Below are 27190 nucleotides of genomic sequence, written 5' to 3' on the forward strand. Positions count from 1 at the left end.
ACCTAGTGAAGCAAACAAGCACACCTTAAGCTCTTGTCTCTCTTCTTCACAACTCAAGAGTCTCTTATTCACCATGTTAGAAGCTGGGTGGTTAACTTTTTAATATTCATTTGAAGATCAATTGAACAAAAAAGCACTCAAATCTAAAATTCTTTAGCCATTCAAATGTATACATTTTGATCGTGGCAATTCATGAATCACAAATTTCTGATAATGTTGAGTATTAATTTGTTCATTAGGAGAGTATTGCATGCGCATTTTTGATCGTGGCAACTCATGAATCACAAATTTCTGATAATGTTGAGTATTAATTTGTTCATTAGGAGAGTATTGCATGCGCATTTTGATCGTGGCAATTCATGAATCACAAACTTCTGTTAGTATAAATTTTTAGGTACGTTACGTGGGAGCCAGTCGTACTCCACTACCAATAGTAGGCCACCCCGCACTATGGTAAGTGCGTCTGTGTGACTTGAGTAAGTCGGTAAGCTAATAACGCAACCTACATCAACTCGTGTTACAACAAAACTGAACAACATCCACTCAAGCTCATCCACCTTTCGATCCACCAACTTTGTTCAATCACAATTCGCAAACACAACAAACGCCTAGGTAGCATGCATGATCATTCAATTCTTTACATCATCCCATTCACACGCCGGTCCCAAAAATTCCTATATAAATAGCTCATCGTGTGTCCCTCTCGATCATATTCATAGCAACCCAAACATTCTCGCTCTTTCTTAAGTTTGTTTCCTTAAATCGTTCACAGCTATTTTTTATCCTTTGGCTAGTTGAGCTACTTGAAGTACGTAGTACATTGACAATGGGTAAGTTCAGTTTTAGTTTCATGTCTTTTGCCCTAATTGCTTTGCTTGTTTCAAGTGCCTTTGTTATGTCCGAAAGCCGCGTGGTAAGAAAAGACCTGGGGATAGACCTCGGTGGGATTGGAGTTGGTGTCGGGCTGGGTGGGAGTGGAGCAGGCTCCGGTGCTGGAGCGGGTTCGGGGTCTGGGGGTGGGTCTAGCTCTAGCTCAAGCTCAAGCTCAAGTTCATCGTCTTCTTCAAGATCCAGCGGGTCGGGCGGAGCAGGGTCTGAAGCAGGTTCATCTGCTGGGTCTTATGCTGGCTCTAGGGCTGGGTCTGGGTCAGGAAACCGAGGACAAGGCTAAGACGTCCTCCCATGCATGCAGGAAATTGTCACCTTGCTATTAGTTTTGGTTATTGAACAAAATTATGTGTAAAAAATATGAATAAATAATTGGCTATGGAAGAATTAAACTTAAATAGATGGTTGGTCACTGCTCAATGTTTCTCTGTAATATGATATGTACTCTCTTTGAGTGCTTGTCAATAAAAGAATTGCCTGGTAGTAAATTAATCTTAGTTTCAAATTAGGTGCCTTTTATTTACGTATATGGCTTCCATTTGGCATGACCTCAATTCGGAACTATCTCTATCTTCTTCAGTTCTCGTCACGTATGCATGGTTTAAACTACTTTACCATCAATTATTACAAGCAGGGTAAGGATATGCACATTAAATTTTTAAGAGTAATGTTAGGAGATTAAATGTATAGACAAAATTTAGCAAATTAAATGACATAGAAGTTGACTTAAGCGTTGATAAATGTGCTCATTTCTTATTGGTAACACATCATTTGGTTTGCAAATTTTGTTTACAAATTTAGTCTCTCTTGCATTATCCAATTTTTAAACCAAATTTTGTAAACTAAATAATGTGGTTGTTGATGATTGGATTATTATATAAATGTTGATCAACAAACTTATTATCTATTTGTGACATTTTTTATTTACAAATTTAGTTTAAACGTAGAATATGTTAAATTAAAGGCAATATGCCATTATATATTGTTATTTGGACTAGGGCTGGGTTCGGTTCTTAACGGTTCGGTTTTTTCTTAAAACCGAAACCAAACCGAAATTTCGGTTCGGTTCGGTTCAATTTTTTTTTGGTTTTTCTCGGTTCGGTTTTTTTTCGGTTCGGTTTCGGTTTTTTTTTTTCCCTCCAAAATTGAAAAAAAAATGGAAATATGAAAGTTCACATTCAAAGTCACTTCTTCATAGTCATCCACATGAAAACCTACAAGTATGAAATCAATTTTACACATCTACATTTGAAGTGGTACTACTATCATAACCTTAGAGACCATATTCAACATCAAAACCACAATGAGAATCCAAAGTTTAAGTCTTCTAAGTTCCAACTAAATTTGTGGATCCACCATGAGTAAGAGGAGTTTGTTGAGTTGCCACCATGGGGGGTTGAGGTGGAGTTGATTCACCAACAATGTCCTTCAAAAATAAGAGTAAGAATCATTACAATTAATTATTAAATAAATTGAGACATAAGAACCATAGAGAAAGTATAGAGATGACAACTTACTTGCGATGGAGTAGAAGTAGATGAGTTTATTTTTTCACGGGAGCTATTTGATGATCTCATTGAGTTTGAGCAAATACTTCACCCATCAAAAGCAAGTTACTGAGAAGAAGCACTTATGCTCTTAGAGAAAAGCTGCTCAACTTAATTTCGCCCCCCACCAAACCAACCAAGAAGCACAACCCAGAAACCTATAAATAAATTACTGGTACAATTATAACAACACAAAGCCTACAGTCAAGTTGGCTTGCAACAACCAACCCAACCCGTAGGGAAAGGGTTCAAACCCCGACGGCAACATGTATTTTTTAGTATTTATATATGATTTTTTTTTCGGTTCGGTTCAATTCGGTTCGGTTTCCAAACCTCAAAAACCGAAACCGAACCAACCAAATTCGGTTCGGTTCGGTTTGGTAGTTTCGGTTGGGTTTTGTTTTCGGTTCGGTTTTTTTCGGCCTCGGTTCGGTTTGGTTTTCGGTTTTTTTCGGTTTTCGGTTTTTTGAACCCACCCCTAATTTGGACAGTCTTTCTTTCTTTTAACTGCCGATTACTGAATGCATGACAGACGGGACGGTTTGGGATTGTCTTGCCAATTGTCTCTTTGTCAGCCTAAACTTTCGAACTCCGTTTGTGATAATAGAATCCATTTCCCACAGTAATTAACTCATGTTTAAATCAGTAATTTAGATAGACTAAATTTGTATACTATATTATATATTTGTAAACTAAATAACATAGAAGTTGATGATTGAATTATTTAAAAAAAAAAAAAAAAGATTGATAAACGTGCTCATTTTCTATTGGTGACATATCATTTAGTTTACAAATTTAGTCTCCTTAGCATTACTCTGTTTAAATTAATGGTAAAGCAAGTGCTCGGAATTCCGAGTTTCTAGCCTTAAAAGTTCAACAATATTCTTCCGTAACGAAGTGAGTATTAATATATTTTTAATGGTAAATTTAATATCATTGGACAACATAATATAGAGGTGACATTGCCTTAAACAAGTGAGTTCACGCAAGATTTTGTGTGGTGGTACTAGGCCTGGCAAACAGGTTGTGTTTGCCGTGTTTAGGGTTGTGTTTGCCTATTTCGTGTCCTTTTTGTGTAACACCTGTTATCTTAACGAGTCGTGTCATGTTATACCCGTTATCTTAACGAGTCCTTAACAGGGTGGGTCACTTTACCCAGCAGGTAAAATGACCCAACCGTTATGACCCGTTAAGAAAAATATTTTTTTTCCTTAAATTTGCACATACCACATTGCCACATAATTATATTACTTCAAAATATAAAAACACATTTTTCTTTAGGTACTACATCTACAATCCAAAAGAAAAGCCTAATAAAAAAGCAGCAATACACTAATAGTCTACAACGAAATATCAAATGTGCAAGGATATGCAAAATGAAGGAGTTTTTCTTTTCAAGGTTGTGAAGCCTTTCTCAAAAGTTAAAACATTGCCGATGAAACTCAAAGCTTGCATGTTATTCCTTTTACAAAATTCTTCAATTATCATGGGGAAATTGTATTAGAACTTTGGCTTGATGTATTGCCTTCAAGAGTTATGTTGATGATGTTTTCAGTAAGGTTTTCTACATCCGAACTCTCTTCCGCATAAACTAAGTATAGAAAAATCAAACATTATAAACCATTCAAATTAAGAGAAGTTTACCAAAATAATTATGAAAAGAAATAAACAATAGTATTATACCATATAAAAATATATTACCTCATTTTCTAAATTTTCTAAATTTAATTTAATATATATAGTTATATATATATATATATATATCACATCCTGGCCTGGGCCCCCACCACATTCCGGGCTCGACTCCACCATAACATGATATTGTCCGCTTTGGACCCCTACCACACCCTCACAGTTTTGTTTCTGGGAACTCACACGAGAACTTTCCAGTGGGTCATCCATCATGGGATTGCTCTCGCGCTACTCACTTAACTTCGGAGTTCCGATGAACTCTGAAGCCATTGAGCTCCCAAAAGGCCTCGTGTTAGGTAAAGATGGGAATATACATATAAGGCTTATAGGATCCACTCCCCTGGGTGATGTAGGATGTTACAATCCACCCCCCTTAGGGGCCCGACATCCTCGTCGGCACACATCCGGCAGGGATTGGCTCTGATACCAAATTGTCACATCCCGACCTGGGCCTCCACCACATCCCGAGTTCAACTCCACCATAACACAATATTGTTCGTTTTGGGCCCCTTCCACACCCTCACGGTTTTGTTTCTGGGAATTCAAACAAGAAATTTCCATTGGGCCACCCATCATAGGATTGCTCTTGTGCGCTACTTACTTAACTTCGGAGTTCCGATGAACTCCGAAGCCAGTGAGCTCCGAAAAGGCCTCGTGTTAGGTACAGATGGGAATATACATATAAGGCTTACAAGATCCACTCCCCTGGGCGATGTGGGATGTTACATATATATATATATTATGATTACATATATAATTATTATAGTATTTTTAGGAGTATAAATTATTAAATTAATATTTTGTTTATCGTGTATCGAGTTACCCACGTGTATGCCTGGACCAATCTGTTATCTTAATAGGTGCTTATCAGGTTACTCAATAGCTTATTAATTTTGTGTCAGGTTAATGGGTCATGTCAAAAATTCTTAGGTCTAGATGGCAATATCAACTAGACATCTAACTTTTCCACAAAATATAGTTATAATAAATTAATTATCATGTATAAAGAAATAAAACTTCATAAAATTAATTAATAGAAAAAAATTATCTAAACAATATCCATTATACTAAAACAAACACCAACAATTAATTCGGACAATTGTTCAAAAATTAAAGCAAAAAGCCTACAACATTTGTGTGACAACCCGTTCCAAATTTTACGTTTTTATTTTATTTTAAAAGCGTTAGTTTACGAAAATGCCATAAAGGCAAATATTTTGACTTATGTTGACCATCGTCTAAAGAGATGTATGACTTATTCTTTTAACATATTCTCGTAGTACTCATTGGTGTGAACGTATAGGCGAAATCCGTTTGCGAGTTCGGATTATAACGGTATAGTTATGGACGTTTGAAAATGGTTATTTAAAGTTTAGTTATAAATTATTTGAATTCCCACCTTGTGGGAAAGTGGCCAATCAAATTTTAGGCACAAATAGGAAGGAACCAATTAAAATTAGAGGGAGAGGGTGAGACCCAATCAGAAAAGAAAGAAAAATAAAAAATAAAAAAATGGGAAAGCTTCCCGTGCACCCATGCCCGACCCTGTGTGACCACCCATTTTCCAAGGCCGATTCCGGCCAACTCTGATGGAGTTTTTCGACGCCACCACCACCATCTTGAAGCTCTCATTCCCCACTACAAAATCCACCCAAGAACCACCTTAATTAACCACGGTATGTGGCGGTTTGAGGCCACGAAAGTTGGCGGTTCTCACGGTGCTCTGGGCACCCTTTTTGATTTTCCAGCAAATCGGCAAAGTGATGGCCGATGCCACCACATGGATTGACACCCAGGAGCAAAATCCAACCAACCTTGACCCTGTTGGACCACTGTAGAAGATGAATTGACACCAGGAAGATTTAGGCACCTTCCGACTTTGTGGGCAAAATTGACCATCTTCCGTCTACTTTCGGACTTCATGGCAGGTATGAAAGTTGCTCCACTCACTGAGATCTTCATTTCTGTGAAGTTTGACAATTTTTGGAAATAGTTGGATTTTCCGGTGAGTCGGGGCGGCCGACCGCCACCCGCGGCGGCGCGTGCGGCAGCGCGTGGCCAGTGGGCCGCCAATGCTATTTTTAGGCTATGTCGAATGTCTTGAATTTAGTTTTGTTATTTGAATGACGTAGGTTGATTGTTAGAACCTAAATTCGTTACGATACGTTACTTGATAAAAATGTGAATCGACGATCCGACCGTTGAATTGTCACCAAAATTGGATACATTATAATACATAATATTTAAAGATCATAGGAATTTATGGATCCAGAATCCGACGTACGGATCTTCCCGAATTGGATTTGTAAGTTAGTAAAATAAATGTTCATGGCCACTTGTTTTAGGCAATGGGCCGAGATCCGACCGTTGGATCGTAATGAAATTTTAATATGTTATTCTCGAAGCATATTTTGGATTTTTGGGAGTTGTGGATTGGAAATCTGATATGTGGATCTTTCGGGTCGAGTTATACAGGGTTGTAGACCCTACCGTCGATCTTTGATCGACTGTTGACTTGTGGTCAATGGGTCTCGAACTATTTTAGAATGCCTTTGAGGTTGTGTTTTACGTGAATTACGTATTCTACTGATAAGAGTTCTGAGATGTGATTCGATAATGGGTCACAGGCACCAATCATTTAGGATGCCTCGATGCATGCGTTAGAGAATCATAGCGTGGACTCTAGGTGAGTGGATCTTTTCCTTTTTATCGTAAATATTATTGAGAGTTCTATTGAAACTTTTAAATTGATTAGGTATATTACCTTCATATAATTATTGTCAATACTTGAAGTACTATATGAACTACGAATGGCTTGATCCCTATTTAGGGTACGTAGGCAGTTTAACGAGACGTTAAATGCAACCATAATATATTTGAGACAAAAGCCTTATTTGGGAAATTGAGTAATGCGAAGGAAATTGGTAAAGGCAAGTTTTAGTTTTGTGAATTAGTTAGTTAAGTTAGTGTTAATTGGGTTGTCATGGATAATTATCCCTGAAAATAAGTAGTTCGGGAGTATGGCATTATTGATTGTACATTTCACACCGTATTGTATATAATTCAAAATGCTACGACATCGTTGAGTATTAGATTTCATCATGGTATATCCATATGTATATTACTTGCATATAATTATTGGGAATGCTTTCAAGTGCAAAGGTGAACGCAGGACACCTAAGTAAATTCAGGTGAGTTTATGTGTTAGGCAACTTCGATACTGTCGTACTGGTTGCCATGAGTTGCACATGTTATATTGAGATGCATTGAGAGCTCATAAACCTGCACCCCGATGTTAGTGCTCCCGCCCGTGGTCAGGGCACAGTCCTTCACGTGATGTTCACCTCCCGCACCTTACGCTCACCTTGGACTCTAGGTAGATACACAGGCCTATCGTACAGACCACTATAGGTGGTTCCAACTCGTAGGTGACCCGCGATTATTCGCACAGTCTTCACGTGACCGTAGCACTTGAGCGTACTTATTTACACCCAGTCCTGTCGTACAGACCACTAGAGGTGGTTCTGACTAGTGTGCAGGGATGTTTGATGAACGATAGATTAAGTCGTACAGGTCACTATAGGTGACTCCCGACTTGTATGCTAGTATTGATTGATAAGATATGGATACCTGCACCCCGGTGTTAATGCTACCGCCCATTGGAAATCTCAGTTAGTTTTGATTTCTTGGTAGTATTGTTAGAATATCTCTTAATAGAAATCTTGCGAAGTCCCCTTTTTGTTAGGACTCTGGAAATGTCTCATGTGGCAATGTGGTGCTAAAGTGGTAACACTCGACGGAAGAACATGTTGGGAAATTTCTTTTGGTCTCTGGTAGTTTAATATTTTGTGACATTACTTTTCGATCATCAAGAAATCTTGTTAGATTATTCTTAAATTTTACCTCTCTATTTTTTTGGCTTAGGATAACGTTGGAATTGTTCAGTTTTTTTTTTTTTAACATAACTCATCACTTTTGGAATCGTTTGACTTTTTAATATTAATCTACATCAGCTTTGTTCGTACCCTTAACTTCACCTACTAGTATTAAAGGCAACTGGGTTGATTTAGAGTCACCGGCCTATTTCCCATATCGGTTGGATAAGAACAAACTGTTCAGGAGGACCACTTAGACATTGAAATTGTATATTTCATCCGGATATCTTGTACTCTAGATTTCATGAACTATTTTGACCCTCAATTTCTTGAATGTTCTTTTAACCTTTATGACATGGTTTTACACTCGGTTAGTGAGGAATTCATGACAGATCGATTTGGCGGGTGTATGCACCACTTTCGCATCAATGCCAGCGAGAACCATTTGGAATGAGTTATTTTATCCATGACTTGAAGTTAACATTTATTATTATTTTTTTTTTACTTAGAAATCAAATGTTATTTCTCGGTGGAGAACGTGTTCGAAATCTTTATCAACCTTAGAACTTCTTTGATACGCTCAAATTTTTGAAATGGACTAAGTTTTTGACAGTTGCAGTAGAAGAATTTAATCAGCAATTATGAGTATCGATATGGAGTTACCCTTAACCTATCAAAAAATGGTTTGAATATGGTTCGAATGACTATGATCATTTTGTTATACGAGTGAAAGTTGGGAAGTATCATTGTTCACTATTAGTACGGGATATTTTGTATGTGTAGAGAATGTGAAAGTCAATAATTGTGATGCTGAACCAAGATTACGCTCATGTGGTATTTCGATTGGTGGTTGTTTTACTTAAGTAGAAAACAATATTCTTCTTGCCCTAAAAATTGAAGTATTGGCAATAGTTATTTCCTTAAAATGGGTGTTGAAATTTCAACAACAAGACACTTGTGAAGACCATTAAGATAGAAGTGGGATGTAGTCAACCTCTTCGGGTGATGTGATCTAGAAGTTCTCTTTGTGACATGATCAAATGTGGAAGTAGGGAAGAGATAAAATCGAGGCTCCCTTTGAAGTGTTTTAAATGAATCCTCACTCTAGATGCACCCCGCTTTTGATTAATGTTGTGGGATATTGAGGACATAGAGTTCAAACTTCCTGGACAACTACAATTTTCTAATTGCGTCCAGAGGACGATGACTTTTGAGAAAACTACTCCTAGACTTCTATACAAATTCAGCAAACAGAAACTCGACAAGATTATCATCTTGGTGTTTTTATATTTCATCGTGTTACATGTTTCACTTCCAAGCCTTTGGAAGTCGTTATGAAGGTTTTGAGTATTAGAAGTTGTTCAGTATTGCATTTTTACCCCTAGATTAACGATTAGTTTGAAATGAGCTACTCAGACCTTTGTGGACGAGTTACATCTTGTTTGTCCCACCATTAGCATGGTTGCAGTATATCCTTATCTCTATTGTAGTCACTTGTAACCACGGTTACAATTTTGGGTTAACTAGGGTATCATTAGAGTTGACGTATAGAGATTTTACGCACAATGCATATTTAATAGACGCTTACTTTTGTTAGAATTATGGGTAACGACGGTTACATTCCTGTTTAGGAGTATGGTACCATTTGAAATATAATATAAATATTGTATGTGCAGCTTGTGATTTACAGAAGAATATTGTGAACAAATATTTGATTGATTGAGATTGTGATGTAGAAAATTTATGTTATTGACGATGTTGCCTACGAAGGTAGTGAATGAGTACGATTGAGACTTGTATGTGTATTTCCCATTGAGGGGCAAGATGGTAATATTGCACCCTCGAGAACTGTTACTTGCTCATCAAGACCACAGTGAATTGTTGTTATTATGGGCTGCAGACCCTAATATTAATAACTTATTCGTTGGGTTGTTAAGCAAGTAAACAAGTAGATTATTCTACGTTAATATTTGTATTTACTTATTTAATTAGTTAATTGTTGTTTGGGCTTGACCCAAAAATATTACATGCTTAATTTCGAAGTGCGTTACGCTTTGAACACATTTATGAAAAAATATTATATTTTGGCATGGTACTGAAGGAGAAGGAAAGTAGGAATTTGGAGGCATGAAAGAAGAGTCACTACACTCCGATCACAACGGAATGTCATCCTCTTTTATGTAGTAGCTATAACTTGATGCCTTATTCGTGTATGTACATATCTCTCTTTAATTTTGAGTATTCTACGTTTAACTGATGATTTTAAATTTCGAGGACGAAATTTTCTTAAGGGGGGTAGATTGTGACAACACGTTCCAAATTTTAAGTTTTTATTTTATTTCAAAAGCGTGAATTTACGAAAATGCCATAGAGGCAAAGATTTTGACTTATGTTGACCATCGTCTAGAGAGACGTATGACTTATTCTTTTAACATATTCTCGTAGTACTCGTTGGCGTGAACACATAGGCGAAATCCATTTGCGAGTCCGGATTATAACGGTATAGTTATAGACGTTTGAAAATGGTTATTTAAAGCTTAGTTATAAATTATTTGAATTCCCACCTTGTGGAAAAGTGACCAATCAGATTTTAGGCACAAATAGGAAGGAACCAATTAAAATTAGAGGGAGAGGGTGAGACCCAATCAGAAAAGAAAGAAAAAAAAAAAAATGGGAAAGCTTCCCGTGCACCCGTGCCCGACCATGTGTGACCATCCATTTTCCAAGGCCGATTCCGGCCAACTCCGATGGAGTTTTTTGACACCACCACCACCATCTTAAAGCTCTCATTCCCCTCTACAAAACCCACCGAAGAACCACCTTGATTAGCCACGGTATGTGGCGGTTTGAGGCCACGAAAGTTGGCAGTTCTCACGGTGCTTTGGGCACCCTTTTTGATTTTCCGACAAATCGGTAAAGTGATGGCCGATGCCACCACTTGGGCTTTGTAGCCCATCATCCCAGAAGCAAAACCCAACCAACCTTGACCCAGTTGAACCACTGTAGAAGACGAATCGACATCGGGAAGTTTTAGGCACCCGCCCGCTTTGTGGGCAAAATTGACCATCTTCCGTCCACTTTTGGACTTCATGGCAGGTATGAAAGTTCCTCCAATCACTGAGATATTCATTTCTGTGAAGTTTGAGAATTTTTGGAAATAGTTGGATTTTCCGGCGAGTCAGGGCGGCTGACTGATGCGAGAATTATACGCACACAAATTAAACCCTCTTTTTGTCAATTGTAGTAAGTATGTAAGTAGGGATCGTTCTGGACCGGGGATTAGGAGGGATTGTTAATCACTTGGATTTGACTTCAAAAACGTAAAAACAAGTTTAAAACACTATTTGATGCGAAAAATGCAAAACTAAAAATAAGAAAGATTAAGACTAAGACTTAAACAAAATATGGGGGGGGATTTAGGTTTGGACGAGATTAAACTAAAATGGGTAGATTGCAAAGAAAACAAATTGTAAATACGAATTTGACGGAAATGAATGGATGGGAAGCTAGCTAAGGGGTTCATCTCCACACATGTTATACTTGCATACAAAACGATTTCTAATTGCTTTTCAATAAACCATGAATTCTCAACACCCCGGGTTAATTAGGTCCGCTTAAATTAACCGTCAAGTTTTCCTTAAGTTAATGAATTGGATGATTGCATACGACAACCCAAAGCATTCCCCACAAGTTCCCTACATGAATTGCATAATAGAGATACAAGCAAGAATCATTAAGTTCTTTGAAAACTATAAGTGTTGACGAGGCATTCGTTACTATGGTTGCATGAAACTTATGCCAAGAATTTATTTAACGCGATTGTTTATAAGCAACCTCCACTACTTGTGAATATAAGTTCATAACTAATAGGTGAAACTCACTTATATTCTAGCGTCATATTCATGGATGAAAATTAAGCGTGCACTCTCAATAAACATACATAAATAGGTTATCAATCAAATAGTTAAACAAATTGAATTCACAACTTATGAAACGCAATTAGAAGTAATCAAATCATATTGCAAGCATAAACATGTATTTCGAATCCCCCGCTAGCCAAGGGGGGTTTAGTTCCTCATACGTACAAGACAAAGAGAATTGAAATTAAACATTGGAATCGAGGAAAAGCAACACCTAAAGATTCCAACAACTCAAACTTGAATTGTATGAACGTTTAGGCACTCTTCTCCTCCTCTTCGTTGTAGCATAAGGTCTAAGGGATGTTGTTGGTTTGGTGTTTGTATGGAGGAATGGTTGGGAAGTGTTTTGGATGGATGGGGAGTGGTGGAAATGAAGACAATGATGCTGGAAATGCAAAGAAGGCCACGGCAAAAGGGATGAAATGGTGTGTTTGTGATGTGTTGTGTATGAAATGAGGTGTGTGATTGAGCTAGAGGTTTTGCATGGCTCAAAGGATTGTTTGATTGGGCTAGGCCCTTTGCTTTATGTCCAAAGTGCATACAAGGCTTTCAAATTCGTCCAACACTTTGGCTCCAAGCATATGCTATCCATTCCAAGCCCAATTTTGCTCCAAAATGCTCCAAAATGCATCTTTTTGCTTCCTTAGCCATATGAACCTAAAAACACACGAAAATGGCTTAAACTACTAAAACAACTATGAATTAACAACATAGATGCACGAAAACAAGCTAAGTAAGTCACCTAAATATGCTCCTATCAAATTCCCCCACACTTAGCTTTTGCTAGTCCTCGAGCAAAACAAAATAATAACAAACAAACAAAACGACACTAAACAAGTAAAACACAACCTAAACCTTCCAACAATCGTCTTAGGGATTTCCAATGCACATGACATGTTAAAAATCATCATTCCCACAGATTTTAGTCATCTTCACACTTAAGTATATTCTTAATCATAGTCACCACATACTATTTCACAATTAAGCATTTAAAACCATGTTTTGAATGTAGTAACATGCCTTAGAGAATTTGCTCAATTCCTTACAAGATATGCACTCGATTTTCACTCAGATTTTCTAACTACACACCTCATATGTGAGAAGATTAATGAAAACGAACACTCACATGTATATATATCACAAAGAAAGCAATTTCTGGAGTTAATAAGCATGTTTAGATATGATCTCATGAATGGAATGCTACGACTTAGATGCGAGAACCAGTGACACCATATGCTCATACCAAGTTCAAACTCCATAAATTGAAACACATAACACTCAAGATTGAAGTCATGGGTTGTAATGGGGCGGCTTGGGGCATGTGGATAACAAAGAAGGGATATGGAAAACAAAGGTTCTTAAAGAAATAGTGAGCAAAGCACTTGAATCAACTTAGAATTCACTTTTGAATGAAAAACTCAACTTTTGAACAAAAAGGGAGAATTTAGACAATTTAGGGCCATAATTGGTGTTTTGGACCCTTTCTTCAATCACTCATTCTTTCATTTTTTTTTTTTCAAGCTCTTTTTTCTTTCTTTCTTTCTTTTCTTTTCTATTTTTCTTTTGAATCTCAAAACATACTTAAGAACAAGCATTCCTTCCCCCACACTCATTTTCTTGCATAATGTAACTCAAAAGGAATTCATTTAAGTCATGCTCACTATCTTTTAAGAACAAGGGTGTGGACTGTCCTAAACTAGGCTAGGTGAGGATAATGTGGGTAAACAAAGAATAAAGGCTAAACAAGGCTCAACGGGGTTAAAACTTACAACATATACGAAATATGGGAAGTAAGGCTATTTGGCTATGGTGGCAACTACACAACTTCATCTTGATATATGTTATGCAATTCAATGTCATGCTTTGAATGAAATGGATATAAGTTCTAGCATTTAGTTCTATCATGATACAATTGCATTCTAAGTAGCAACCAAGCAAGGAATAATGAGATCATGCAACAACTTTAGAAAACAAAGAATCACAGATTATAACTCTCCAAAGAAGGTAATGGCTCGAGTGTCACAGGGTTGTAGCGTTTGTTTGAGTTCCTTCCTTCAAGCATGTTACAAAAACAAATTCTTCTTTTATGATTGCATGTGAAGTCATACATTATAACCATAACCAAGCATATACCAAGAGTAAATCAAACTTTTCTCTATGTTTATAACTCTTTTTAGCAGTCATGCAATTACAAACCAAATCCTTATCATTGTGTTGGAAGGTACCCTAAGACATAAACACACAAGAACGACTCAAAACACTCTTTTTAGGCTTTTCAAAACATGTTTTTCAAATTTTTATGTGATTTTCGGAGTTATAAAACAAAACATACTAAAACACTCTAAAACATCTTAAAACAGCAAGGAACAACATTTGAAGTTATGGGTGATAAAATCCCACGAATTTGTATCAAATATACTTAGTTACCCCCCCACACTTAAATCAAACTGTAGACATCGAAATTTCAGTAAAACAAATGTTCACCAATGCATTAAAGTTTTGACGTGTCAAGGCATACATGGCATACGCCACGTGTTGTACAAATTGTACACATGGCGTGTGACTTAACAAAATAGGAAGAAATACCCTTGAAGGATTAAACAAGTTTTTCTTCTCATTTTGGGCAATGACAAGGCAAGTACATTTCAATCCATTGAGGATCAAAACAAGTTTTTCTTCTCATGTTGGGCAATGACAAGGCAAGCACACTTCAATCCATTACGGATCAAAGCAAGTTTTTCTCATTTGGGCAATGACAAAGCATACACATTTCAAGTTTAAAATGGTGTTAAGTGGGAAATTAGGCCATAAGTTACACCACTTCAAGTTTAAAATGGTATTAAGTGGGAAATTAGGCCATAAGTTACACCACTTCAATTTCAATATTGCATTAAGTGGGAAAATTAGGCAATGGTGCATGGAAAGGAAAAAAATATTTTGTGGTGGTGATTCATTCTCAAAGCCTATAAATAGGCTTCTCCATCAAGGTATCAAGCATCAAGGAATTCACAAATGCATTTCTCTACTCCAAAATTAGAAGAGGAATTCCCCAAATCCTTGAAGCTTTGAAACTCCAAAGCTTCCAACCATCCAAATTCCCAAGAATTCCGAAGAATCAAGAAAGCTCTATTCGTTCTTCGTCAAATCCTTCTTCAAGATCAAGCCCCAACGGCCCTTGAAGAACTTCCACCAACTCAAGATCAAGCCCCGACGGCCCTTGAAGAAAGTGTTCATCCGTTCATCCCAAGATCAAGCCCCAACGGCCCTTGAAGAACTTCCACCAACTCAAGATCAAGCCCCAACAGCCCTTGAAGAACTTCCACCAACTCAAGATCAAGCCCCGACGGCCCTTTGGATCAACAACCTCAACAAATCCACATATCCAATCGTTCTTCAAGATTAAGCCCAAAAGCCCTTGAAGATCCACTCATCCATCAACCTTCAAGATCAAGCCCAAAAGCCCTTGAAGAAATCCACACAACCATTATTCAAGATCAAGCCCCGACGGCCCTTGAAGAAAGTGTTCATCCGTTCATCAACTGTTCATCCTTAGATCAAGCCCCGACGGCCCTTTGGATCAACAACTCATCCACAAACCTACACCCTACGAAGATAGAATCAGAGGACCAAATTTGAGAGAGATCGTAACCCCAAAATCATCAAACCAAAAAATATTATTTTGTGCCACGTTATTCTTGTTTCTTGTTTCAAGGAACTTTCGTGTTCACACAAACATTGTCCTCAATGTTTCAAGCATAGACTCATACAAATAACAAACAAACAAACAAAACAACATCTAACAACCTAACATGGCATAAACAAAATCAACAACAAAGAGAAGAGTTTAGGAACGCAAATTTGGAATTGGAGTGCTTTCTCGGCCTTCCTTTGTTGAATGCATGGGCATGATCTTGGTGATTCCACAGGCTTACTCTTGAACTGGGCTGAAGATTCCTTTGGTTTCCTCCAATCGTTGATTTTCCTTTGTGCTACTCTTGAACTGGGCAGCAGGATTCTTTTGGTCTCCCCCGAAGGTCTGAGCTTACTCCTTTTATCTGTTTCTTTGTTGAATCTCTCCAATTCGTATTGAAGAGGGTTAGAGGATAGCTCAGCATATGCAGTTGTTGCTTATCTCCACATGCTTCAATGTATCATTTTCACTTGCCTTACTTGCTCCCCTTTGCAGAAGTGGTCCCTTCTCTGGAAGTGTATCAACCGTTGAAGATGACTACTCGAGAGCAACACTAGGTAAGCAACCAGGGAATAGATTCCAGGTAGTTGGTTCCAGATCGGAAGACTGACTCCAAGTGCCGGCTGATTGCTTCTTTCACTTTGCCATGCAAGTAATAACAAAGACAAAGGAAAAGACAGGGAAAAAGCATGATATGAGATACTTTTTCTTTTGACTTTGATGATATGAGATACCTTTGCTTTTGAAGAAGCGGTGAATGAATCAGCACATATATTTGTTGCGCTTGTCTCCACATGCTTCGATCCACCGTTTCCTCTTGCCTCATCTATACTACAAGCATTTGGTATCTTCTTTGGGGGATACATCCATGGTTGAAAATGTGTTCTCAAGAGAAGAAGAAAACTGAGCATGTTTGAGAGGGTTGGTTGCAGCAACATTCTCGGCCGAGAAGGGAAGTCATGCGTTTTTGGGTGTATGCTTTGCCATGAATGTCGATGTATATAGGAATTGTAATGGCAAGTGGCAGTGCGGATGCGGTAATGTCCTCCACGCGTCTTCAGCTTTGTCAGAGAGCTTTTGACAAAATGGCACGCGTTTTCTGAAAAGCCGGGAGCTTTCGGCTTTGTCACCCACGCTTGTCGGCAAAAGTGTGTAGCTGCTTTCTCAGCCTCCACGCGTCTTCAGAAAAGCCGGGAGCTTTTGACAAAGTTACACGCTTTATTTGAAAAACCGGGATTGCGTCTGAAGAGCTGGCGATCTTTACGCCCGAAAATCCGGCTTTGAAGAGTGGTGTCTCTTCAATTCTGAATTGGTGATTGTGTCGCCTCTCCTTTAATAGAGGTGATTGATCACCTCTATCATGCACGCTTTGAAGATTGCCCAAAAATCGTCTCTGGCCCGTTGAGATTTTACTCCATCCAACCCTTCTCTTTTAACTTCTTGAAAAATGGCTAGCTCATCTAACCCATCGAACATTTGCTTAGATTTGAGTCTAAGCAGTGATCCGGTCGTGCCGTGTCAGGGTAAGGTATGGTGCCCGTCTTTCTTATCTTCTCATGGCCCATTTACAGGTGAGGACTCTGTGATGACGGATGCAACAATGGCTACGATAGTAGCTCGGAACCTCCTCACTCCCAAAGATAGTCAGCTGCTTTCAGGACGGTCCGATGAGTTGGCCGTTCAAGAGTCCCTGGCTCTCAGTGTTCAGTGCGCAGGCTCTGTGTCCAACATGGGCCAACACCTACTTGCTCGCTCCCGTCAGGTTGAATCATTGATGGCGGAGGTGGAAAGAGATCAAACAGCTTAAGCATGAGAATAGAAGTTTGCACGTGCTTGCAAATAATTATTCGACAGGCATGAAGAGGAAGCTTGATGAGGTGCAAGAATCTCAAGGTCGAATTCAAAATGACCGACAAAGGCTTGCGTCTTTCTTCCAGAGACACCTTTTTCCTGCGTCATCTAGCGTTCCACCAAGGATTGGGGCCTTGAATGATCTATCTTCGATGCCTCCCGCTCCGATGCCTCTCGCTCGTAGAGTGTTGCCACGTAGTGGGGCCTCACGTACACAACCCTTGTGAAGGCTCCATCTTTCTTTTTCTTTGTTAGATACAAAATTCTCTTTTTTTTTTTTCTTTTTTTTTTTTTTTTTTTTTTTTTTTTTTTGTACTCACTTGTAATCTCTCGGAAATCAATGAACAAGCTTTGTTTTATTCACTGTATTGGGTTGCCTCCCAGGTAGCGCTTTCTTTTACGTCTTGCAGCCGGACGAGACCTTCTTAGGCTCCATTGGAACCCACGGCATGGAATAGATCGGGTACCTGCACCAAAGAATCAAGAATATCAATAGAGAAACATGAGTGATTATCATTAGGAAATTTCATAGTTTCAGAAATATTGAAATCAATCACTTCCCCATCGAATTCCATCGTTAAAGTGCCTTTAAACACATCTATCTTTGTTCGGGCTGTCTTCATGAATGGCCTCCCAAGAAGAATCAGCAAGGGTGGAGCATGGGTGGTTTCCTCCATTTCAAGGACATAGAAATCCGCCGGGAAGATCAAATTATTCACCTGTACTAAGACATCTTCCAATACGCCCTTTGGATAAGCATTAGATCTATCGGCCAACTGAATAATCACACCATCAATTTTCAATTCACCAAGGTTCATTGAAGCATAAATAGAGTATGGCATAACGTTAATTGAAGCTCCTAAATCTAACATGCATTGTTCAAACTTAGTATTACCAATAACGCACGAAATTGTAAAACTACCCGGATCTTTGCATTTAGGGGGTAATTTCCTTTGTAACACAGCAGAGACATTTTCACTTACTTGAACCACCTCTTTGTTCGAAATCCTTTTCCTTGTTGTACAAAGTTCTTTTAAAAACTTAGCATACCTCGGGACTTGCTTAATCGCATCAAGAAGCGGGATATTGACTTGAACTTTTCGAAAGGTCTCTAGAATGTCTTTCTCGGCTTCTTCCTTCTTTGATTGCCTAAACCTGCCAGGAAAGGGCACGTTTAGTGGAATAGAACTAGAAAAAGTCGAATTGGGACTTACCTTGGTGGTTTGGGATGGTTTAGGAGGACTAGATGAATTTGGCAAGGTTTGGTCATCCTTGGCCGTGGGCTTTGCTCCCTGTGCTTCTTCTTGCAGCAACTTGTCCTCCTTGTCTTGACTTGATTTGGATGTATTTGAGTTCGTTCCAACCTATGTACCACTTCTCAACATGATGGCTTTAGCGGTTTCAAATCCTCCCTTTGGGTTCATAACGGTTGAACTAGGCAATTTGCCTTGTTCTCTAAATTGCCCCATAAGTTTGGTGATTTGACCTATTTGCTTCTCCAAATTGTCCACCCGTTTGTCTTGGATTTGTCTCTCCTTATTTTGAGTTTGTACTTCCTGCGTCAAAGTAGGAAGTAACTTAACAACTTGATCATTATCCAAAGACACACCTGAGGTTGTTGGGGCGGATTGCACTTGGTTTTGATTGGGGACGAATGGCTTTGTAATAAAGCCCGGTGGTTGCTGCCTAAATCCTCCTTAGGGTTGTTGAGGATCCCGCCATTTGAAATTTGGATGGTCCCTCCACCCCGGATTGTAGGTATTCGAGTATGGATCATGGCGTGGTTGATTTTGGTTCCCATAACCCACGGAATTGGCAGATTCCCAACCCCCATTCTTAATTAACTTAGGGCATTGATCGTTGGCATGTCCTTGCATAGAGCACACGCCACACACACTTGGTCCATGAATCTTCATTCCCTCGGCCAACTGAGAAACAATAGAAGTAAGGTTAGCTAATTGGGATTGAATTTCGGGCATAGAACTTACCTCATTCACTTGTGGCCGTGGGGGGTCTCTTTGTCCAACACCTTCATATTGTTGTGCATTATGTGCTCGGTTGGCAATTAGAACTTTTGCAGCCCCCGGAGTTTTATCCACCAACGCACCTCCCGCCGAGGCATCAAGCATTTGGCATTCCATGGGAAGGAGTACTTCGTAGAAGTATTGAATGAGCAGCTCCTCCTTCATTTGATGCTGTGGACAAGAAGCAACAAGTGATTTAAAACGTTCATAATAAGAAGGAAACGATTCACCTTGATTTTGTTGGATACCACTAATCCGTTTCCTCAAAAGAATGATTCTTGAAGTTGGGAAAAACTTCTCCAAGAAAGCTCTTTTCATACTATCCCAAGATGTAACCATTCCGGGTGCTAATTCGAAAAGCCAATCCTTCGCTTTTTCAAAAAGTGAGAATGGAAAAGCCTTCATCATCAGAATGTTCCCGTCAACATTTATGGGTGTCATGCTCGAACAAACAACCTCGAACTCCTTGAGATGCTTGTTGGGATCTTCCATGGACAGCCCATGGTATTTCGGAATGTGGTGCAACAAGCTTGACTTCAACTCGAATTCATTGGTCTTGCCTTGGGCAGCCGCGAGGTATTGAATGCATAGTAGTGCGGCATTGGCCAATCCCGAAGCGGAAAGCTCCTTGATTGTTCGGTTGTCTGCTGCCATGTCTTCTTCACCCACTGTTGTCTTGGGTTCTTCTTCAGATTCAGAAACGGACTCGGAGCTTTCACTTGATTCGCTAGGTTCTGAGTTCTTTCTCTTTCGTCTCAATTCTCGCTCGAAATCGGCGTTAAAGCTCGAGATATGTTCACGAATCGGATGAGAACTCCGAGTCATAATACCTAAAACAAGAAACAAAACAAGATTAAGAATATGGAATAAAATAAAAAACACAAAAGAAAATAAAACAATCCAAAGGATTAGCAAAGTTGCTAATCCCCGGCAACGGCGCCAAAATTTGATGCGAGAATTATACGCACACAAATTAAACCCTCTTTTTGTCAATTGTAGTAAGTATGTAAGTAGGGATCGTTCTGGACCGGGGATTAGGAGGGATTGTTAATCACTTGGATTTGACTTCAAAAACGTAAAAACAAGTTTAAAACACTATTTGATGCGAAGAATGCAAAACTAAAAATAAGAAAGATTAAGACTAAGACTTAAACAAAATATGGCGGGGATTTAGGTTTGGACGAGATTAAACTAAAATGGGTAGATTGCAAAGAAAACAAATTGTAAATACGAATTTGACGGAAATGAATGGATGGGAAGCTAGCTAAGGGGTTCATCTCCACACATGTTATACTTGCATACAAAACGATTTCTAATTGCTTTTCAATAAACCATGAATTCTCAACACCCCGGGTTAATTAGGTCCGCTTAAATTAACCGTCAAGTTTTCCTTAAGTTAATGAATTGGATGATTGCATACGACAACCCAAAGCATTCCCCACAAGTTCCCTACATGAATTGCATAATAGAGATACAAGCAAGAATCATTAAGTTCTTTGAAAACTATAAGTGTTGACGAGGCATTCGTTACTATGGTTGCATGAAACTTATGCCAAGAATTTATTTAACGCGATTGTTTATAAGCAACCTCCACTACTTGTGAATATAAGTTCATAACTAATAGGTGAAACTCACTTATATTCTAGCGTCATATTCATGGATGAAAATTAAGCGTGCACTCTCAATAAACATACATAAATAGGTTATCAATCAAATAGTTAAACAAATTGAATTCACAACTTATGAAACGCAATTAGAAGTAATCAAATCATATTGCAAGCATAAACATGTATTTCGAATCCCCCGCTAGCCAAGGGGGGTTTAGTTCCTCATACGTACAAGACAAAGAGAATTGAAATTAAACATTGGAATCGAGGAAAAGCAACACCTAAAAATTCCAACAACTCAAACTTGAATTGTATGAACGTTTAGGCACTCTTCTCCTCCTCTTCGTTGTAGCATAAGGTCTAAGGGATGTTGTTGGTTTGGTGTTTGTATGGAGGAATGGTTGGGAAGTGTTTTGGATGGATGGGGAGTGGTGGAAATGAAGACAATGATGCTGGAAATGCAAAGAAGGCCACGGCAAAAGGGATGAAATGGTGTGTTTGTGGTGTGTTGTGTATGAAATGAGGTGTGTGATTGGGCTAGAGGTTTTGCATGGCTCAAAGGATTGTTTGATTGGGCTAGGCCCTTTGTTTTATGTCCAAAGTGCATACAAGACTTTCAAATTCGTCCAACACTTTGGCTCCAAGCATATGCTATCCATTCCAAGCCCAATTTTGCTCCAAAATGCTCCAAAATGCATCTTTTTGCTTCCTTAGCCATATGAACCTAAAAACACACGAAAATGGCTTAAACTACTAAAACAACTATGAATTAACAACATAGATGCACGAAAACAAGCTAAGTAAGTCGCCTAAATATGCTCCTATCACTGACCGCCACCCATGGCGGCGCGTGCGGCGGCGCATGGCCAGTGGGCCACCAATGCTATTTTTAGGCTATGTCGAATGTCTTGAATTTAGTTTTGTTATTTGAATGACGTAGGTTGATCGTTGGAACCTAAATTCGTTACGATACGTTACTTGATAAAAATGTGAATCGACAATCCGACCGTTGGATCGTAACCAAAATTGGATACATTATAATACATAATATTTAAAGATCATAGGAATTTATGGATCGGGAATCTGACGTACGGATCTTCCCGAATTGGATTTGTAAGTTAGTAAAATAAATGTTCACGGCCACTTGTTTTAGGCAATTGGCGGAGATCCGATCGTTGGATCATAATGAAATTTTAATATGTTATTCTCAAAGCATATTATGGATCTTTGGGAGTTGCGGATTGGAAATTTGATATGCAGATCTTCCGGGTCGAGTTATATAGGGTTGTAAACCCTACCGTCAATTTTTGATCGACTGTTGACTTGTGGTCAATGGGTCTCAAACTATTTTAGAATGCCCTTGAGGTTGTGTGTTATGTGAATTACGTATTCTATTGATAAGAGTTCTGAGATGTGATTCGATAATTGGTCACAGGCACCAATCATTCAGGATGCCTCAATGCGTGCTTTAGAGAATCATAGCCTGGACTCCAGGTGAGTGGATCTTTTCCTTTTTATCATACATATTATTGAGAGTTCTATCGAAACATTTAAATTGATTAGGTATATTACCTTCATATAATGATTGTGAATACTTGAAGTACTATATGAACTACGAATGGCTTTATGCCTATTTAGGGTACGTAGGCAGTCTAACGAGACGTTAGATGCAGCCATAATATATTTGAGACAAAAACCTTATTTGGGAAATTGAGTAATGCGAAGGAAATTGGTAAAGGCAAGTTTTAGCTTTGTGAATTAGTTAGTTAAATTAGTGTTAATTGGGTTGTCATGGATAATTATCCCTGAAAATAAGTAGTTCGGGAGTAGGGCGTTATTGATTGTACATTTCACACCGTATTGTATATAATTGAAAATGCTACGACATAGTTGAGTATTAGATTGCATCATGGTATATCCATATGTATATTACTTGCATATAATTATTGGGAATGCTTTCAAGTGCAACGGTGAACGCAGGACACCCAGGTAAGTTCAGGTGAGTTTATGGTATTAGTTGAATCGATTGAGTTATAGCATGACTACATTTATGTGTTAGGCAACTCCGATACTATCGTACTGGTTGCCATGAGTTGCACATGTTATATTGAGATGCATTGAGAGCTCATAAACCTGCACCCCGGTGTTAGTGCCCAAGCCCGTGGTTAGGGTACAGTCCTTCACGTGATGTTCACCTCCCGTACCTTACGCTTACCTTGGACTCAAGGTAGGTGCATTGGCCTGTCGTACAGACCACTATAGGTGGTTCAGACTCGTAGGTGACCCGTGATTATTTGCACAGTCTTCACGTGACCGTAGCACTTGAGCGTACTTATTTACAACCAGTCCTGTCCTACAGACCACAAGAGGTAGTTCTGACTCATGTGCAAGGATGTTTGATGAGTTATAGATTAAGTTGTACAGGTCACTATAGGTGACTCCCGACTTGTATGCTAGTATTGATTTATGAGATATGGATACCTGCACCCCGGTGTTAGTCTACCGCCCATGGTCAGGGCATAGTCCTTCACGTAATGTTCACTCCCGCACCTTACGCTTACCTTGGACTCAAGGTAGGAGCACAGACTTGTCGTACAGACCACTATAGGTGGTTCCGACTCGTAAGTGATCCGCGATTATTCGCACAGTCTTCACGTGATTGTAGCACTTGAGCGTACTTATTTACACCCAGTCCTGTCATACAGACCACTAGAGGTGGTTCCGACTCATGTGCAGGGATGATTGATGAGATATAAGTACAGTCGTTTGGGTCACGTTAGGTGATTTTGGCTGATGTATCATTTTATATTGATTAAGCTCATTTGGCCTACTTGTTAATGCATTGTAGAGTCTATGGACATGACATACCCGTGGTTTTGTCCATTTTATAGCATGGGTGGATATATATATATATATATATGTGTAGTACTCTCCTATAGAAAACGATAAGGGAATTACAGTGAGGGGTTATTACTAATAGAAAGGTAATAGTTTTGGGAAGCTTGGTTTTACTGCTTACTCACACTTTCTGTTTTGTACCCCTTCAGGTTTTAACTGCTGAGTTCGTATTGACGAGGATATGTGGCTAATCTTAGTATTGGTGGCTACTATTAAGGGTATGATTCTTACCCACACTACTATACTTTACTTATGCTCTGACATCACGTGTGAAATGCGTTCGCTCCCACTTGCAGCGCACTCTGGTATTTAGATACTTTTAGGATCAAATTTATTGTTCTTTTATACACTATCACACTTTATGGCTTCGTCACCTTCCAGGTGTCGGCCAACACAGCTCGATTTGGGGTCCTAGTAGACATTTCGGGTCGGGTTGGGTAGAGGGATTTTGAATTTTGGAACAGGGCATAACCTGACCCGTTTCAAATGGGTCGGTCTAGGGCAGGTCCATGGGTCTAGCTCTATTTTTTTTTTTTTTTTTTTCAAAAATACATTTTTATAAAACTGCACTGCAGTGCACAACAGCACTGCAGTAGCACAAATGTTTTCAAAAATTACAAGAGCTGCTTGAAGCTTCAAGCTTCTGAACAGATAGATTACAAGAGCTATTCCAAATCCAAAAGAAAAAAAAACATAAACATTAAAACCGAAATAACATCCACATTAACATCTACAATGACATCAAACGTCCAAACATCATTCCTCATTGAATCTATAATAAAAAGAATAACATCAAAATGACATCCAACGCCTAATAATTATTCAATCTAGAAGATTGTCAAGAGAAAGTTAATAATTCAATAATAATTCAATCAAAATGTTGATATGCCTAATTGTTAAGAGAAAGATAACGGAAGTATTTATTAGTCAAACAAAGAGAAATAGGTATTCTACAAATATTTTTTCAATTTCTTTTTGAAAATTGAAAAACAAGCAGCTGAACTCATATTAAGGGCTATGCAAAAGATGGTAGAATTATATTGGTAGAATTAAAATGTTTAAACTCGGATTCCAAATCAAAGACAGGCTTTTCTTCAAAGGAACTGTAATTCAGGCATGCCTATGTTACCTACAAATTACAATTATTGTTAGAAGTCTTCTTGAGCGTATACCAAGAATCGAATTACATGACCTCTCCACAACAATTATCAAGAACTCAAGAATTACTTATTCATAGATACTTCCAAAACAAAACGCAAAGTATAGAACATTGTCTTCTTGTTCTCAATTCAAATATGAATAAGTAATTCCTTTAAGATAATTTATTAAGAACTCAGGAATTGAGAACCTATAACTCAAAATATATAAGAAAGCAACACAAAATATATAGCTATTACAACTGAGCAACACAAAACAAAATCTAGAACTCAGGAGAAGAATCAGAACTTAAAGGAATTTACCTGAGGAACTTTGAGCAAGAGTGCAAGACAACTTGGCAAGGGTTGCAAGGCTTAATCTTCAACAGTTCAACGACTTCAACTCCTATATTCTAGAACTTAGGAGCTGAGAACCCAGAACAAAATCTACAAATCCTAATTAAAAAAACCCTAAATCCCTAAACCAGAAATTAAAAAAAAAAAAAAAAAAAAAAAAAAGAAACCGTAATTCAGAATTACCTAAATGTTAGTAGGATGATGGTTGGTGGCAGTGTTCTTGACGGTGGTAATGGGTTGTTGGACTTCGCAACAACGGTGATGTCGTCAAGGAGGAAAGATGGGTAGAGTCGTCGTGGTTTTAGGACCTAGGTTTTCTAGGATGTCATCCAAGAGGAGAGATAGGTAGTCCCGTCGTGGTGGTCGCAACGGCGGTGAGAAAAACAGGTATAGAGTCGCAAAGGGTGATGTCGTTGAGCAGGAGAAGACATGAGTGTGGATGCTCTGGAAGAGAGGAAGCAGTTCGATCATCCATTCACTATATTTTCAAACGGGTCGATTCGAGGCCCTGTTTTTCTAAGTATATGGACTCGGCCTGCCCCATAATGACATCGCCCCACCTTGCCCTACCCCGTTTATTCTCTAAAATATTTGGAATTGGCCCGTACCTGTCCCAAACCTAGACTATCCGCCCCGACCTGCAGTTCCTTTACCCGTTTGCCCACCTCTAGTCTAAATTTAAACATAAAAATAATGTAAAATGTAGAAATAGGAAACAGACACTCCAATGTAGTGTCTAAATCCAAATGTAAAAATCAAGAGTTACACGAGGTGTGAAGCATATAAGGCATATGAGAGGAAAAAATGAAACCAGGACATGAACATTGTAACACAGCGTCTGAATCGAAATGTAAAAAACAGAATCAGGAAATGAACACTACATTACTGTGCCTGAATCCGTATTGACCTATTCCAGAATATAAAGAATATGAGACTGGTGTGTCAGTTGGAGTGGGCGCCAACTATAGTGGTAGATTTTGTAATTTTGTTTATTTTAAATGCATTTAAGTATCATAATACATGATTAACCTATTTATAATTAACATAAATATTGTTGTCATATTGTTAACATTGATTTTATACAAAATCACCTTTTTTTTAATCTTCCTTAGGTATTAAGGCATCTTGGATGACAGAATTCCCCAATATGGTGTCTTTAGGACCACCCTGTGGAGTAAGGGGTATCTGAAGAACAAAAAAACTAAAAGAGAAGCTGAGTAATTGATTTGGGCTTAGGCCTAAAGGATTTAATATGTTATGTTTGAGGTTAGGCTTTAAGAACTTGGGTATTGGGCTATATAATAAGATTAAAATTAAAATTATATATACTTATAATTGCAACCCAGTTCGGTTCAATTTCGGTTTTTAAAGTCTCAAAATCAAAATCAAAAGTGAATTAATCTTATTGGTTTTTGGTTCATTTTGACTGGTTTTTGTCAACTCAATGGTTTTTGGGGTTTTTTTCTTGGCCTTGTTGGGTTTCTAGGTACTTCGGTTTTTTTGCCTATCTCTTGTTGGAGAACAATTCAAAAATAAATAAAAATAACATAACTTGAAATACTAATTCTTTATTAAAGAAAAATACTTGCAATACATAATGAAATAACATAATTAAATATAGGAATTAAAATGATATTAACTTGATTGATTCACATATAGAGACTAACGCAAAAGCTATGTCATTCGAATAGTACTTCCGTCCCA

The 27190-nt window shown here is 38.4% G+C and overlaps 1 protein-coding gene and 1 pseudogene across 1 annotated transcript; one reads left to right on the forward strand and one right to left on the reverse strand.

Annotated features, from left to right (window-relative positions):
• Positions 1-541: 541 nt before the first annotated feature.
• Positions 542-1380, forward strand: LOC137738027 (uncharacterized). Its single transcript, XM_068477629.2, has one exon. The coding sequence runs from the start codon at positions 827-829 to the stop codon at positions 1169-1171; it is 345 nt and encodes a 114-aa protein (XP_068333730.2). The 5' UTR covers positions 542-826; the 3' UTR covers positions 1172-1380.
• Positions 1381-2215: 835 nt separating this feature from the next.
• LOC148691617 (uncharacterized) lies at positions 2216-20313 on the reverse strand (annotated as a pseudogene).
• Positions 20314-27190: the final 6877 nt, after the last annotated feature.

This window comes from Pyrus communis, chromosome 13 (assembly GCF_041283825.1).
Source record: "Pyrus communis isolate YQ-2024b chromosome 13, ASM4128382v1, whole genome shotgun sequence".
Taxonomy (NCBI): Eukaryota; Viridiplantae; Streptophyta; class Magnoliopsida; order Rosales; family Rosaceae; genus Pyrus; species Pyrus communis.